At 33.2% G+C, this 13,945-nt stretch overlaps 1 protein-coding gene across 3 annotated transcripts in view; it reads left to right on the top strand.

Moving 5' to 3' along the window:
* Nucleotides 1–13,945, top strand: part of NOVA1 (NOVA alternative splicing regulator 1) — a gene marked incomplete at both ends in the record, with an annotated part of 126,269 nt that overhangs the window by 111,657 nt on the left and 667 nt on the right. For all 3 annotated transcript variants that reach the window (XM_079536669.1, XM_079536668.1, XM_079536667.1), the window contains one exon: nt 13,608–13,945. This exon is cut by the window's right edge and continues 667 nt beyond it. In XM_079536669.1, coding sequence (XP_079392795.1) covers nt 13,608–13,945 — 338 coding nt within the window. The remainder of the gene's footprint in view (nt 1–13,607) is intronic.

Here is a 13,945-nt window from a genome sequence, read left to right as displayed (position 1 = left end):
TCACATTTCTACTAACCTGATACATGATATCCATGCATCCCACCTCATAATGGTTATTTTTATATTTCACTTAACCAAAATAATAAATGCAGTGAGAATATTTTAATCCATTGCATTTTATTCTTAGTAATTGAAATAACTGTGACGGTAAATTAACAGCTGCTTCTTACCCATGAGACACTGAAATGTAGTGTCCATTTAAGCTCCTTTTAGAAGTAGATGTTTTATGGAATAAAATTTATTTATGGAATAGACTGAACAATGAATAATGACATTCTTTAGTAATAAGTACTGAAACAAAATACAGTTACAAAAGAGTGCTTATGTATAATTTAGTGATGCAAAAACAAGAAATCACTTTTAAAGATGTACAGATATTTGAAGACTGTTGGTATTATATTTAAAATGCTTAATAAACTAACTGCGTGTTGTCCAAAACTAGTACTATCTCACTCTGTTCTAAAAATTAGCTCTTTCTTAAATAAATTTTAAGGCTATAGTTCACTTATACTTAATTTATGTCAAAATTAATTAGGAATTTATGCTACACTTCACTTGAACACTTACAGTGAAGTCTAATTGGCTGTGTGCAGTTTGTGTACTGACAAACATTACTGATATTTGTCTTCATGCCATTTCTAAGTGTAAGTTATACCTGGCTTATATTAATAGCAACACATGTGAATGAGAGTAATAAAGATCCCTGAATGGGATGAAAGTTACGTTTGGAAATTTAAATTTAAGAATTTAATTAAGTTGTGCATATTTTATTAAAATATATATTAGTGTAAATATATCTTCCTGTTAAGTGTATTATAAGGACTCTAGTTACAAAACTTTAGTTATATAACATCTATAGTTACAAATATTATTATGGCAATAGATATTTCATAAATCTTACTGTACTCCATACTGTATGTACTGTTCAATTATTTTATTCAAACTAAAATATAATTACTTGAAAATAATATATTAATGATGAGAATTTTTTAATTGACAAGCCATGTATTTGTTTATATTTCTATTATATGTAGTATGGTTTATCCTTCTAAATACACTACTATCACAGAAAACCTTTCTTTTTGACCTGTCTGAATTATATTTTGATGGACAGAAAAATACTAAAAGTCAAATAATAGGATAAAAACTGTCAATTGGGACATCTCAGCAAAATCACTGTTTTTAATATCACAAAAAATATTTGATTTTAAAAGTAGTAATAAGGAATAAAGGAATATTTTAATTTGAAGTCTTTTTTTTTTTACAATTGAAAATAATAAAACAAATTTCTGGCAATAATAATCCACAGTGCATTAATTAAAAGTAATTGTGTGTAGCTTTATATATACTGAGATGATAAAATATTTTTAAAGTCTTACAATCTCAAAAGTGGTTAGTAAGTATGTTTACTTTTTCCACTTTGATTTTCGAGTTTTTTTTTTTTTAATTTATATTTGTTGGTAGGTTTTTTTGAAAATTAAAAAAAAAAATTGTAATCCATGGAAACTGAAGAATATGTGTATATTTTTCATAGTAACTGAGGCAATAGTAAATGTGAGTACTTTCTCAGTGTATCTTTAAAGAGTTAAAAAAAGTTGTAAATCCAAAATATGATTATGCAACTCCCGACTTATTCTTAATAGAATACTTTTCAAAGCTAATGCACATATAATTGCACTCATGTAATGTGTATACATAAATGTGTAATGTTTACACATAAGTACAGCTCTATATGACATTTGTGCCTTAACACTTCATTTTGTTTAGGAACTTTTTTTTTTTTTGGCCATGTGGATATTTACATTAACTAGACAAAATTAAGAACATTCGTAAGTTATCTGTATTCAAGTGTTGCTCGTGCCTCACTTTTGTAATGCATTATTGATTCTCAAAAGTTGTTAATTACTTTTGAGTTTAATTTCTTATTTAAAAGATATGTCTTTACTGATATTTGGCTCCACAGATTTTTATTGTAGGAGAAATACAGCCAAGAGCATGAATGTATGGAGACAATATTCTGTGCAAATATGTGATATAATAATAAATGTATGCAATTTTCCCCACTGAGCCAAATACTAGTGTGACTCCAGGATCTTCACAATGCAATTCTAGACTCAATTGTTTCTTGAATTTATAGCTTTTATTGGTAAGCTAGGTTGACTTAACTGGTTTATCTTAGCATGTATCGATTGTTGTTTCTATTTACTCAAATTATTGTTAATTCATTTCCTCCATTTATTCCACTATTCTTTTTCTCTTTCTTCTTCTTTCCCAACAATAGTCCCTGCTTCCCCAGTGCCTGTCTTGGTTAATAATGTTTAATTGAGAGTCTGTAAGAGGTAAATCAGAATGTATGTGTACATGTAAATTAGTCATATACACACAGAATTACTGGGCTGAATGTTAAGTTCTAAACCAGTACTTAACTTATCTGCAGGTATTGATATATTTCCTTAGACTAACAGCTTGATATGATTCTGTTCTGTCTCTGATCCTTGTCAAAGATATAGCATCAGCCTCTGAGACAAAAGTTCTATAGTAATTTGTCAGAAGACTATCAGCATTACAAGGCTATGCACTACTGCAGTAGTACAGTAATGAAACTGTTCTTTTTGTAATAAAAGTTTCTGGTAAATAGTATTTTTATGACCTAGAGAAATATGATTATTTAAATAATGTTTTAATGTTTAATCTTCTTTGCTTCCTTTCTCATTTGAAAGCAATTCTCAAATGAGGTATTTGAGATTGCCTTCCTGAGAAATTCATTGACTAGTTCTTGCTATACAAAATCATTATTTTAGTAGTTACTCAATAGTACAGAAGGGATCAAGCCTCTGCTGCTAGTTGCAAAGCTAGGTGTAAAATGAGTAGGATCTGGCCGTTAATGCCACAAAAAATTGTGCATCTAGGAAGGCCAGATGCGTTTTGCCTAGGCTGAATTTCTTGCCATTTTTCAGTCCTTTCACTGTGAAAAACAGTGAAACTAGACAGAACATTCTGCAGATCAGAGAGCCTCCTATTTTCACTGAGCTGAGACATTTATGGGGTGTCTACCATGACTTTAATTCATATCTCCCCTTCTTTCTTTTTCTAAGAATTGATAGTTACATCAGGATCTTAATTAAGAATACTGTAAACAGATATGTTAGAGTTTATCATTATTTTATTTTATGGCCCATGGAAATGTAAGTAAGGGTGTTCATTTAGGTATGGTAGTTTTATGTCATTTATATTGGATGGTATTTGCAACATTTGTTACAGACGCAACAAGTAATTTATCATTCCATTCTTGCACATTGTGTGGGAATGCTATAAGATTTATTTTTATCTCACTTTACAATTTTGTTATCTATAAGAAAAAAGCATGTGCAAAACTGGTGCAAAGTTAGGTCAGGATATATCATTAAAAGTGTCCTGTCTTTTCTTAAGTCTGTATGTGTAACTATAGACTGAATAGAGCAGATTTCACCTAGGTGAAAGCCATACTATGTATATTCATTCATACTGTTAAGGGCAGAAATTTGTAACAAACTGTTCTTTTCTTCCACAGTATTGTAATGCAAAAGGCTTCTGTTTGTTTATATATATGAGCACACTCACGTCTGACATTATTGCAGCTCTGAGATTCTAAGATACAACAAATAGTAGGGATGGTTTCATTTACTTTGGCTGTATAGAGTAATAATATTTGTATTCGTTCCATATGGACTCATTTGCTTGCTCTTTTTTTTTCCTTATTGTGAGCAAATGATTTAAAAAGACACTGCTGAATATGTAGCTTCTGTGTTCTCTGAATCTGCTTAAACTGTTGGCTAGATACTAAAAGTGATAGGACTGTTTTGCCAAAAGTCACCAAGTATTATGGACTCATATGTAGAAGTGTAGTATAAAAATTTATTTAGAAATATGTATATTAGTCATTTTCAGGTGATTAGGGATTTATTTCATGTAATTACAAATCATGTTTTACAGCATTGCAATGGCTAAATAAGCATTTAGGAGTCTCTATGGCTACTTCTTTTTCATGTCATAGAATTGAAGTGATTCTGCTGGCGCATGGTATTTTCATAGTTTTGAAAAAAAGAAGACCCCTGCAGATGGTATAGTGTTGAAAAACTAAGTTTTCTGAATTTTTGAATGAATGTGTAGCATACTTTTTAAAAATCAGGTTTGATGAAAATGATCTGAAAGTGGCTTAGAAGTGCTAGCATCCTTACATTATGTCTAGTACAATGGAAAGATTAATTTTAGATGCTGCTTTCATAAATTGATGTTCACTATTCTTACCTCAAATCTTGGAATGTGATTTTGATTTTAAATGTGGATTTAAATCCTAAATTAATTTGAGAATTTGGTCAGCAATGTCAGATAATTAGTATTAATTTCTAAGATCTATTTTTAAGCTTTGCCCTGCTTTCAATTTTCAATCAGCTTCAGTGAATTGTGCCACAGCAAATAGCAAGTCTGCTTTGAATATTTCTATTGAAATTGAATTAAATGAAATAACTACAGTAGATAATACAATATGTAATTTTGTGGATGGAGGCACTCAGTGGTGAGTGGAGACAGGACAAGGGGAAACGGCTGGAAACTGCAGCATAGGAAGTTCCGCACAAACATGCGCAAGAACTTCTTTACAGTGAGGGTGACGGAGCACTGGAACAGGCTGCCCAGGGAGGTGGTGGAGTCTCCTTCTCTGGAGATGTTCAAGACCTGCCTGGATGCCTACCTGTGCGACCTGGTGGAGGGAACCTGCTTTGACAGGGGGGTTGGACTCGATGATCTCTGGAGGTCCCTTCCAATCCCTACAATTCTGTGATTCTGTGATTTTTTGGAGGTCTTTTTGTTTTTGTTTTTGTTTTTTTTCAAAGCACAAAATGATATGCTTCCTTGTTTATCAAAACTTATAATAAAACTTTGGCACTGTTAGATAAAATGAGTAAACAGGAGGTTTGACATTGCATACTTATGTTGAAAATTTCTGTTGCAGCTAAAGCCGTACATATTAATAGTTAAGACACTTAAGTTTGTCTTAGACTTACAGATACACAACCATAGAAAAATTTGGTAGCTTAAATCTCCTTGAAGTCAATGGGGAATTAATTCTTAAGTGTTTCTGCATATGGACCATCAAACTTAACTTCAAGATTTGCTATTAATGTCTTGTCAGATTTTATGTATGGTTGAAACAGGATTTCTCCAAGTATTTGCTTTCATCAAGAGAAAGGTGCCCAGTTAAAATATGGAATATTATTCATAACAAGTTTATGACTGCTGTGGTACTGAGGAGTGTGTGTGAATCTAATGGATACAGCCTTTTAGGGATTCTCTTGAGAAGGGTAGAAAAGTCCTTGTCGTTTATGTACTTATCTTCTTTTGTGTGAAGATTTTCGAAGAAAGCAATCCACAATGCCACTTTAAACAAAAAGTTAATGAACTTGAGAAACCACGGTAACATCTATAGTTTTTGTGAGTGGGAAAGTGTAAGAAAGAAAACATCACCTGTACCCCAAGTTCAGTCATGAAAATCAATTCCTTCAGGAATCTGGAGTGGGTTTTATCAGTTTTTAGGATAGATCTTGTTTAATGCAAAACAGTACGAGTTTTCTTCATGCCATCAGAGATACGGATTTGTTTTTAAAAGAATGTGCACTTATCTACTTTTTTTTGGTAGATTATTTTATACTGAGAAGTGTTTTTTCAGCAATTCCGATAATGATGTTACATTATAATTACATGATGTCTTTCAGTTAAAAGCTTCCAAAATTACCATTCTGTTCATTCTTGTATGTTATGGAATTATAGCAGGTGTTCACAGAATTCCGCAAAATGAATAGGAGAGAAAAATACAGTAAAAGAAATCACAGGAAGATTTTAGGGGTGAAATACATCTATTTTAATTTTAGCTACAGAATAGGGTTAACGTTCTGCCACTGAAAGTGTAATTCAAACATTACTGGACAGAGTAGTTAGTAAACCTGCTCTCTGTCATCTCAAAAGATGTTTCATCTGAACAATATATATATCTTATTTTCTGTGTCTTTGTCATACTGTGCAATTGAGTAAAAATTTATTATTTATGCTCTTGTATAATTCAGTATGAAACCATCTTTTTCTTTATCTTTTTTTTTTAATTATAAAAATGTGGAAAGTATAAATGAAACTACTCCAAATACATTGCACTTCCGTACAGATGTAATTTGAAACTTATGAAATATTAATGCATGAAATACGGAGAGTTGTTTTCATGCTATACTGAAAAAAAAAAAAAAAAATAGAAGTTCCTTCTCTGTGTTATTAAAACTATGCATCATAGAGAATTTATTTTCGAGAAAATTCGTAGAATCATAGAAAATTGGGTTTCTTCCATTCAAATACTTCCAGAATTTGTTTTCATGAGATGTAAGAAACTTTGTATGTAAATTTTAAATAGTTCCTACTGATCTAGATAATCTCATAAAATTAACCGCCTGTATAAACATCAGTTCTAATATTTATTCACTGCATATAGAACCTGCATATGCACCAATTTAGTAGAAATTGCAGTTTAGAGAAAGTAGCCTTTCCACTTATGTGTTAGAGCCTAACCGTGGGAGAATGGCAACTAAAGCAGAAGCCAGATAATTTTTTGTTTGTTTAAACATGATTTTCTAATTCCTTGCAGTGAGTTGTTTGCATTCCAAATTAGATATTTAGTAGAAATCTTCATGGTTCTATTTTGAAGTGGGCAGCAATGTAATTACATTGTATCTAAGAGAATTGAAAAATACTTTTTTGTTACAACAAAGAGCCAAGGTTTACTGAAACATGCTAATTTTAAAATGTTCTCAATTTAAGATAAAGCAAAAATGTTTGCAAAATAAATTAAGTGTAATATTCTTTCATGTACTAAATCTTTCTCCAGTTTGGTTCAGTGGTAAGCATTTTGATTATAAATGTAAATAATTCTGAGTGTTTAAGCTGAAATTACTTTTGTATTATATGATAGTAACTAGGACTAAAGTAATACCATGAGCACGGCAGCTCAGAAATTTAACACTGGTGATGAACAGTAGAGAGGGAATCAGACAGTCCAAATTCCTGCTCCAGTTTAGGGCAGATACAAATACAGATTTTAGATTATCCCTTTGCTCTGTTTTCTAACATTTTAAGTTTTTAGAGATCTTGTATGTTTTTAACATGGGTAGGACCTATCTTGCCTGCAGTAAATGTTTCTTTCAAAGTAGCCTTCTATGGTAGCCTTCTATGATGTCATCACTGGCTGAGTAGATGAGAGGAGAGCAGTGAGTGCTGTGTACCTTGACTTCAGCAAGGCATTGGACACCATCTCCCACAACATCCTTGTTATGAAACTTAGGAAGCGTGGGATAGATGATTGGACATTAAAGTGGATTGAGAAGTAGCTGAGTGGCAGAGCTCAGAGGGTGGTCATCAGCAGTGAAGAGTCTGGTTGGAGGCCTATAACTACCGGTGTTCCCCAAGGGTCAGTGCTGTTTCTGGTCTTGTTCAATATCTTCATCAGTAAGCTAGATGAAGGGGTAGAGTCCACCCTCAGCAAATGTTGCTGATGGTGTAGAGCTGGGAGGAGTGTCTGACACACCAGAAGGCTGTGCTACCCATCAGTGTGAACTGTACAGACTAGAGTGTTGGGCAGGGAAGAACCTGACGGGGATCAACAAGGGCAAGGGTAGAGTCTTGCACCTGAGGAGGAATAGCTACATGCATCAGTATAGGTTAGGGGATCCTCTACTAGAGAGGACCCCTGTGGAGAAAGACCTGCGTGTTCTTGTGGAAGACAGGTTGTCCATGAGTCAGCAGTGTGCTCTTGTGGCCAAGAAAGTCAATGGTGTCCTGGGATGCATTAAAAAAGAGTGTAGCCAGTAGATCAAGGGAGATGATCTTAACCCTTCTACTCTGTCCTGGTGAGGACACTTTTAGAACACTGTTTTCAGTTCTGGGCTTCCTGTTCAAAAAAGTGAGAGATCTCCTAGAATGAGTCCTGCTGAGGGCCACAAAGATGATTAAGGACCTGGAGTATCTACTATCTGTGGAAAGACTAAGTAACCTACGTCTGGTCAGCCTGGAGTAAAGAATACTGAGAAGGGATCTGATAAATGTTTATAAATATCTAAAAGGAGGTGGGAGGCAAATGGATGAGGTCAGGCCCTTCTCAGTGATGCATAGCAATAGGATGAGGAGTAATGGTTTCAAACTTGAACTTAGGAAGTTCCATACAGACATGTGTAAGAACTTCTATATGGTATAGGTGCTGGAGCACTGGAACAGCTAGACCAGAGAGGTTGTGGAGTCTCCGTCTATGGAGATATTCACGACCCATCTGGATGCCTACCTATGTGACCTGCTGTAGGGAGCCTGCTTCAGCAGTTGGAGTCAATAATCTGTTGAGATCCTTTCCAACTCCTGTAATTCTATGATTCTGTGATTAATTTAAATGGACTTGGAAGAAATAGTAGTTATGAAGACAGGGATACTAAAAAGAAGCAATTAGAGAAATTTTAAAAATTAAAGTTATCTTGCAGTAATCACAGGTAAAACATATGCAGAAAATATTGTAAGTATATTTACTTATTGTGATGAGAAGAAAATCTCAAGAACACTAACTAGAATAAAGATGTGCATTGCACTAAGGTACAAAGTAGCATCTCATTTCTTCCAGTAATCCAATTAGTCTTCTTCACAGAATCTTTTTGTAGTTGCCTTCACCCCTCCATAGGCTGTAAAAGAGAGAATGTAACCAATTTACATATCTTCAGACTAAGGTGGTAAACAAAAGAAATGCAGAGTATGGGGAACTCGCTGTAACTTGGAAATGTTTGTTTGAGAGGAACAGGAATGAAAAGGGGAGAAGGGACATGAGGTTTTAGTGTGGATAGTAATGCAGGTTTGGTGATAGTTCTGCTCACCAGAAGGATTTTTTGTGTGTGTGGATACACAGTTGTTGCTGCTTTGCATGGATTATCTCTTTGCAGCGTGAAGGAAGGAATGAGAAGTGGCGTAGAATGATCTCTGAACAATTGGTATTCAGCTCTCAGGACTCAGGAGTGAGGACTTTTAGTTCAGTAAATCAGAGGACTTGCAATGTCAGGGACATGTGTAACAGGGTGTTATGCAAGTGGGCTGTCAGTAAAAGAAGAAGGATTAAGGAATTAGCTGATGCACAGTTCAGGAGTCTAGGAGTTTTGCAGTGTGAAATGGTGAGTTAGAGCAACTTGAATTGTTTTCTCAGGACATAAGGATTGTGATCCATCAAGTACCAACCATCTTCCTCTAAGTGCTCAATTTCATCATATCTTTGCTAACTTCAGTGTGAACTGAAAGCAGTAAACTGCTCTCAGGTTTGAGCCATTCAGCAGCACCACAGCTTCTTGGACTGTTGTGCTTCTGTCAAGGATTTTTAAAGACAGCAATGTTAGTGAAAACACTGCAGTGAAATTACTTTGTATTGTTCAATCCCTTTTCCAGGAGAAGTATTAAATTTGGAGCCTGATTTTGATATTACTTAGAATAACACAGAAAGGATTATGGTGATGCCAGTGGAAGTAATTAATTTGCTTTGTGAATAAGCAATTGTTATGATTACAATTATTTTTCTAAAATCTGTTTAGCGTGAGATGAAGGCTGAGTTCCTTCTAGCCCTACACCCCACCTCACAGCATTTGAAAAAAAAAAAAAAAAAAAAAAAAAAAAAAAAAAAAAAAAAAAAAGCATTTCACTTATGCATTTCAAACTTGTTATTACTTTTTTGGCTGCTTTGTCTCATTTTTGCAACATAAATTTCAATATAGCCAGGATCATACGTGAATCTATTGAAACCTAACCTTCCTGCATACTCAGAGCACTTAATTTGGACGCTGTTGGGATTATTCATTTCTGTATCCAAATCACATTCTGAACTTTTTATATATTAAAAGAAAGCAAGAATACTTCCTGATTTACCTGCTAGACAAGGGAGTACAGTATTAATGTACTCATGGTGGTACAGATAACTAAATCAAATAGATCTTAGCTTTTCAATTTCTGTTTGAATAATAGGAGTTGGGACTATGAACATGATTGTTTGTTACTGGTATTTTATGCAATAAAATCAGTTTTTGCCATAAAGAATTGATATTCCAATATGCAAACCATGGAAATTCAAGTTAATACGGGAAACAGATGGAAAATAATGAATCATTATCAAGATTGATATGACCTAAGTAGAAATTCTAAGTATGTTTCGCTTTTTAAAATAATTATCTCAATTTTCAAATTATATTTTTCAAGAAATTGTTACAAATACCAGTACTTTGTGTTTGGATGCTTCAACATAATGCAAATGCTGACACTTATTTCAGCAAGAGCAGGATCTTACTGTTTTCAGCTAAATGCATAATTTTGCTTTTCTATTCTGTTAAAAATGAATTTTAATTGTAATATATTTTGTCACGTCTTAGTATAAAATAGATATGTTGTCCATATTATTTAATTTTTAGATACCTGTAAATTTTTAGAAGTTGTAGTGTATGTTAATTGGTGTAACATCCACCCTCATAATGTTTATATTTGAAAGCATATTAGCGATGTATTCTTACAGTAAAGAAGTTTAAAAGTGTTGCTAGCTAAAATAAACACAGTCTGATGTTTCTAGAATAGTAATTTAGAGTTTCTATTTCTCAGAAGCAGAACAAAAAATGATTGTTTACATCCAGTGAAGGCAAGATTTATTTTCCAAAATGCAACGTAGTCTGAATAGCAAAAAATTTCAAGAAGGCTGTGGGTGGGTATAGGGAAGGATATCAGTCTGCATCTTCTTTAAAAGTAGGCAGATAATTCTGTTGGTCAATCAAAGCTTTTAGCGATTAACTAAATGAAGTTTGTTGATGTCAAGCCATAAAGTGGTAATTTCTTATTGAGTAAACCTTTATTATTATTCTTTTGCATAAAGAGTTTTTCCTTCATTTTATATCTGAATTAAACAGTCGTAATGTTGAGCTACACCAGTCTTTTAGAGTAATCCAAGCCATATTGCGGTGATCTAGATTTTCATATATATAACATATGTAGCTATGGTATTGCGTGTCCTACAATGCTGTCCTAAAGTTAAGTACTCAGTTTACTTCTGTAATTATATATCTGGTTATGAGACTGTCTGTCTCCAGAGTGTTGCACTGATGGTGTCGCGAAATCTAGTCAGACCAGTTCCAGCGTCAGATTTCAGATTTCTGCTGAGATTGAGATTGAAACAGCAGTTGCAGACTTTTTTGAAATGGAAATTAATGGCAAATTGTCCTTAGGAAATTTGGTTTCTTTGTTTTTGTTTTGTTATTTGCTTTGTTTTGTTTTTAATTTCTTTGTTATTGCTTGGAAGATGTTTTGGATCTTTAAGGATATTTTTATACAACTTAAAGTTGAAATTCAATGTAAAGTTTGGTTTTTTTTAACTAACTTTAATATCAGGAACATTTAAATAGTTGCAAATAATACATCTGCGGTGGTTCAGTCTAGTTTTTCACAAAAATTTTAAAGTATGACTTTGCTTGAAGTGCAAAAATGATTATTAGAGTACTCATTACATAGATATCATAAAAGTAAAAAAAATTAAATAAATAAAAAAGTAAACAACACCTTCAGAACTCTGACAAATAAGGCTTTAACTTGAACTCTCTCAAACCTCTCAACTGGATTCACATTCCCAGCTTCAGAAATCAAAGATCCATGAAAGATTTCAGGTAGTTTTTTCTGATTTTGTTACGACTATGGATTTTGTTCTTTCTTTTTTTCTGAATCCATTATTTGTTTTCATACCTTCTTATGTTTTTACATTCTTCTTCTGCACATACATAAGCACTTAAGCCTAACTTTAATCACAACTTTGCATGTTACTTACGAAACCAAGCAGGATCTGGCAAGTTACAGTTGTCAGAATCTCCGAATTGTTAATATGTCCTAAGTCAAATGAGTCAGTTAAACTATATACTTGATAAAAATATCAACATTCATTATATTTATCCATTTCTTAATTTTGTCTCTAGATCATACATCCTGGTTATAAAAATTGTGGCTTTGTTTTGCTAATAGGAAAGTTGAAAGAAAGGGCATCTCAAAATCACCTAATGTGTTGAGCTGCACTTTAAAATGACCATGGACTTTCCTCACTTAAAAATGCATATTCACAAATTCTGAGATGTTTTCTATAGGATTATATAGCTCATGGATGGCCTAATTTTTTTGCAAATGCAAAATGGTGTGTTTAATTTTTTAAGGTACTTACTATGTAAGTGGAACATACAAATGTTTTTTAGCTTCAGAGTATACTGGACTTTCAAAGACTTGATTTTGATACTGTCATAACAACTGGAAATATCTAAAATGGATAAGATTAGAAAAAATTCTAGGGCATGCATTTTTATTTCTGATTAGCTTGATTTCATAACAAGCTTGAATTTGTAATGAAGTAATACGAGAATGTTACTGATGCATTTTTGGTTGTATTTTTAATTGGCTTGTTGCTGAGATTTTAGATGGCATTTTGGTGATAAGACTGACAAATTTTTAAGTGTTATTCGTACAGACTCCACAAAACCTGGATGAATGGCTATCAGTAGTTATCAATCCTGAAAACATACTTTTGTAAAGGTAAAACTTCATATTAATTCACTATTATGGATCAGATGGTACCTTAAACATTAAAATTGTAAGACTAATTTGTGAATACATATTGAAAAAAAACCAGCTAAGTATAATATGCATAAGCACTGAATTTTTATCATGGGTGTCATTCTTCACTCACAGCAATAAATCAGTGAGGAATAAATTTGTTGACATTAATGAAACTTGTTTAAATAGGAGGAAGGTTAGGATTAACAGGAGATCCCCTTTGAAGATATTTGGGTAAACTTTTTAAGAGGGACAAGCACCATATTTTTTATTTTCAAAGTCTTCAACATTTAGATACACTCTCCTACTGTTCTTCATCTTCACAGGCTGGATAACAGTAAGGTGTACAACATCCTGAACTTTTGTATTCTGATATGGGTAATGGGTTCAACAATCAAGGTCATGCCAATTCAAGATGAACTATTTTATCTGTCCACAGTATGCTATACTTGCTTTCACCAAGTGTTTGGTTTTTTGTTTTTGTTTTTTTTAATTATTACTACATTATTATAGATCTTTTAAGGGAAGGTAATTAATGTGAAACACATTTTGTCTTATAATTTGGTTTGCAACATTAGCCTGGAAAGAGAGGAATCAGATGAGAACACTCACGTTAACACAATCTATGATAATCTTTTCATGTGAGAATAATACCTGCATTTGTTTAATCTTTTATCTGAAATGTACTGTGCTGAAAGCGGTATATTATATAGAACAGTTAATAGTTTTCCTGTTATTCTTTTAATTCTTCATATTGTACATTTGAAAGAGATGCAGAGCATTAAAAAAACCTGATAAGCTGTATTTCATTTTATTTTTTTAATCTTTTCTTTTAAAAGCATATTAACTAATTTGCTTCATTTTTTCCTTCCTTTTATAGGGTAGCAAAATATTATAGTGTTCATGCGCAAAGCAGAAGTATTATTTATATATATTTTTTTTAATTACAGGTAAAGATTATAGTTCCCAACAGCACAGCAGGTCTGATAATAGGGAAGGGAGGTGCTACAGTGAAGGCTATAATGGAGCAGTCAGGGGCTTGGGTGCAGCTTTCCCAGAAACCTGATGGGATCAACTTGCAAGAGAGGGTTGTCACTGTGAGTGGAGAACCTGAACAAAACCGAAAAGCTGTCGAACTTATCATCCAGAAGATACAAGAGGATCCACAGAGTGGCAGCTGTCTCAATATCAGTTATGCCAATGTCACAGGTCCAGTGGCCAATTCCAATCCAACCGGATCTCCTTATGCAAACACTGCTGAAGTGTTACCAACTGCTGCAGCTGCTGC

Source organism: Tetrao urogallus (assembly GCF_951394365.1).
Source record: "Tetrao urogallus genome assembly, chromosome: 6".
Lineage (NCBI taxonomy): Eukaryota > Metazoa > Chordata > Aves > Galliformes > Phasianidae > Tetrao > Tetrao urogallus.
This window is presented reverse-complemented; position numbering and strand designations above follow the sequence as displayed.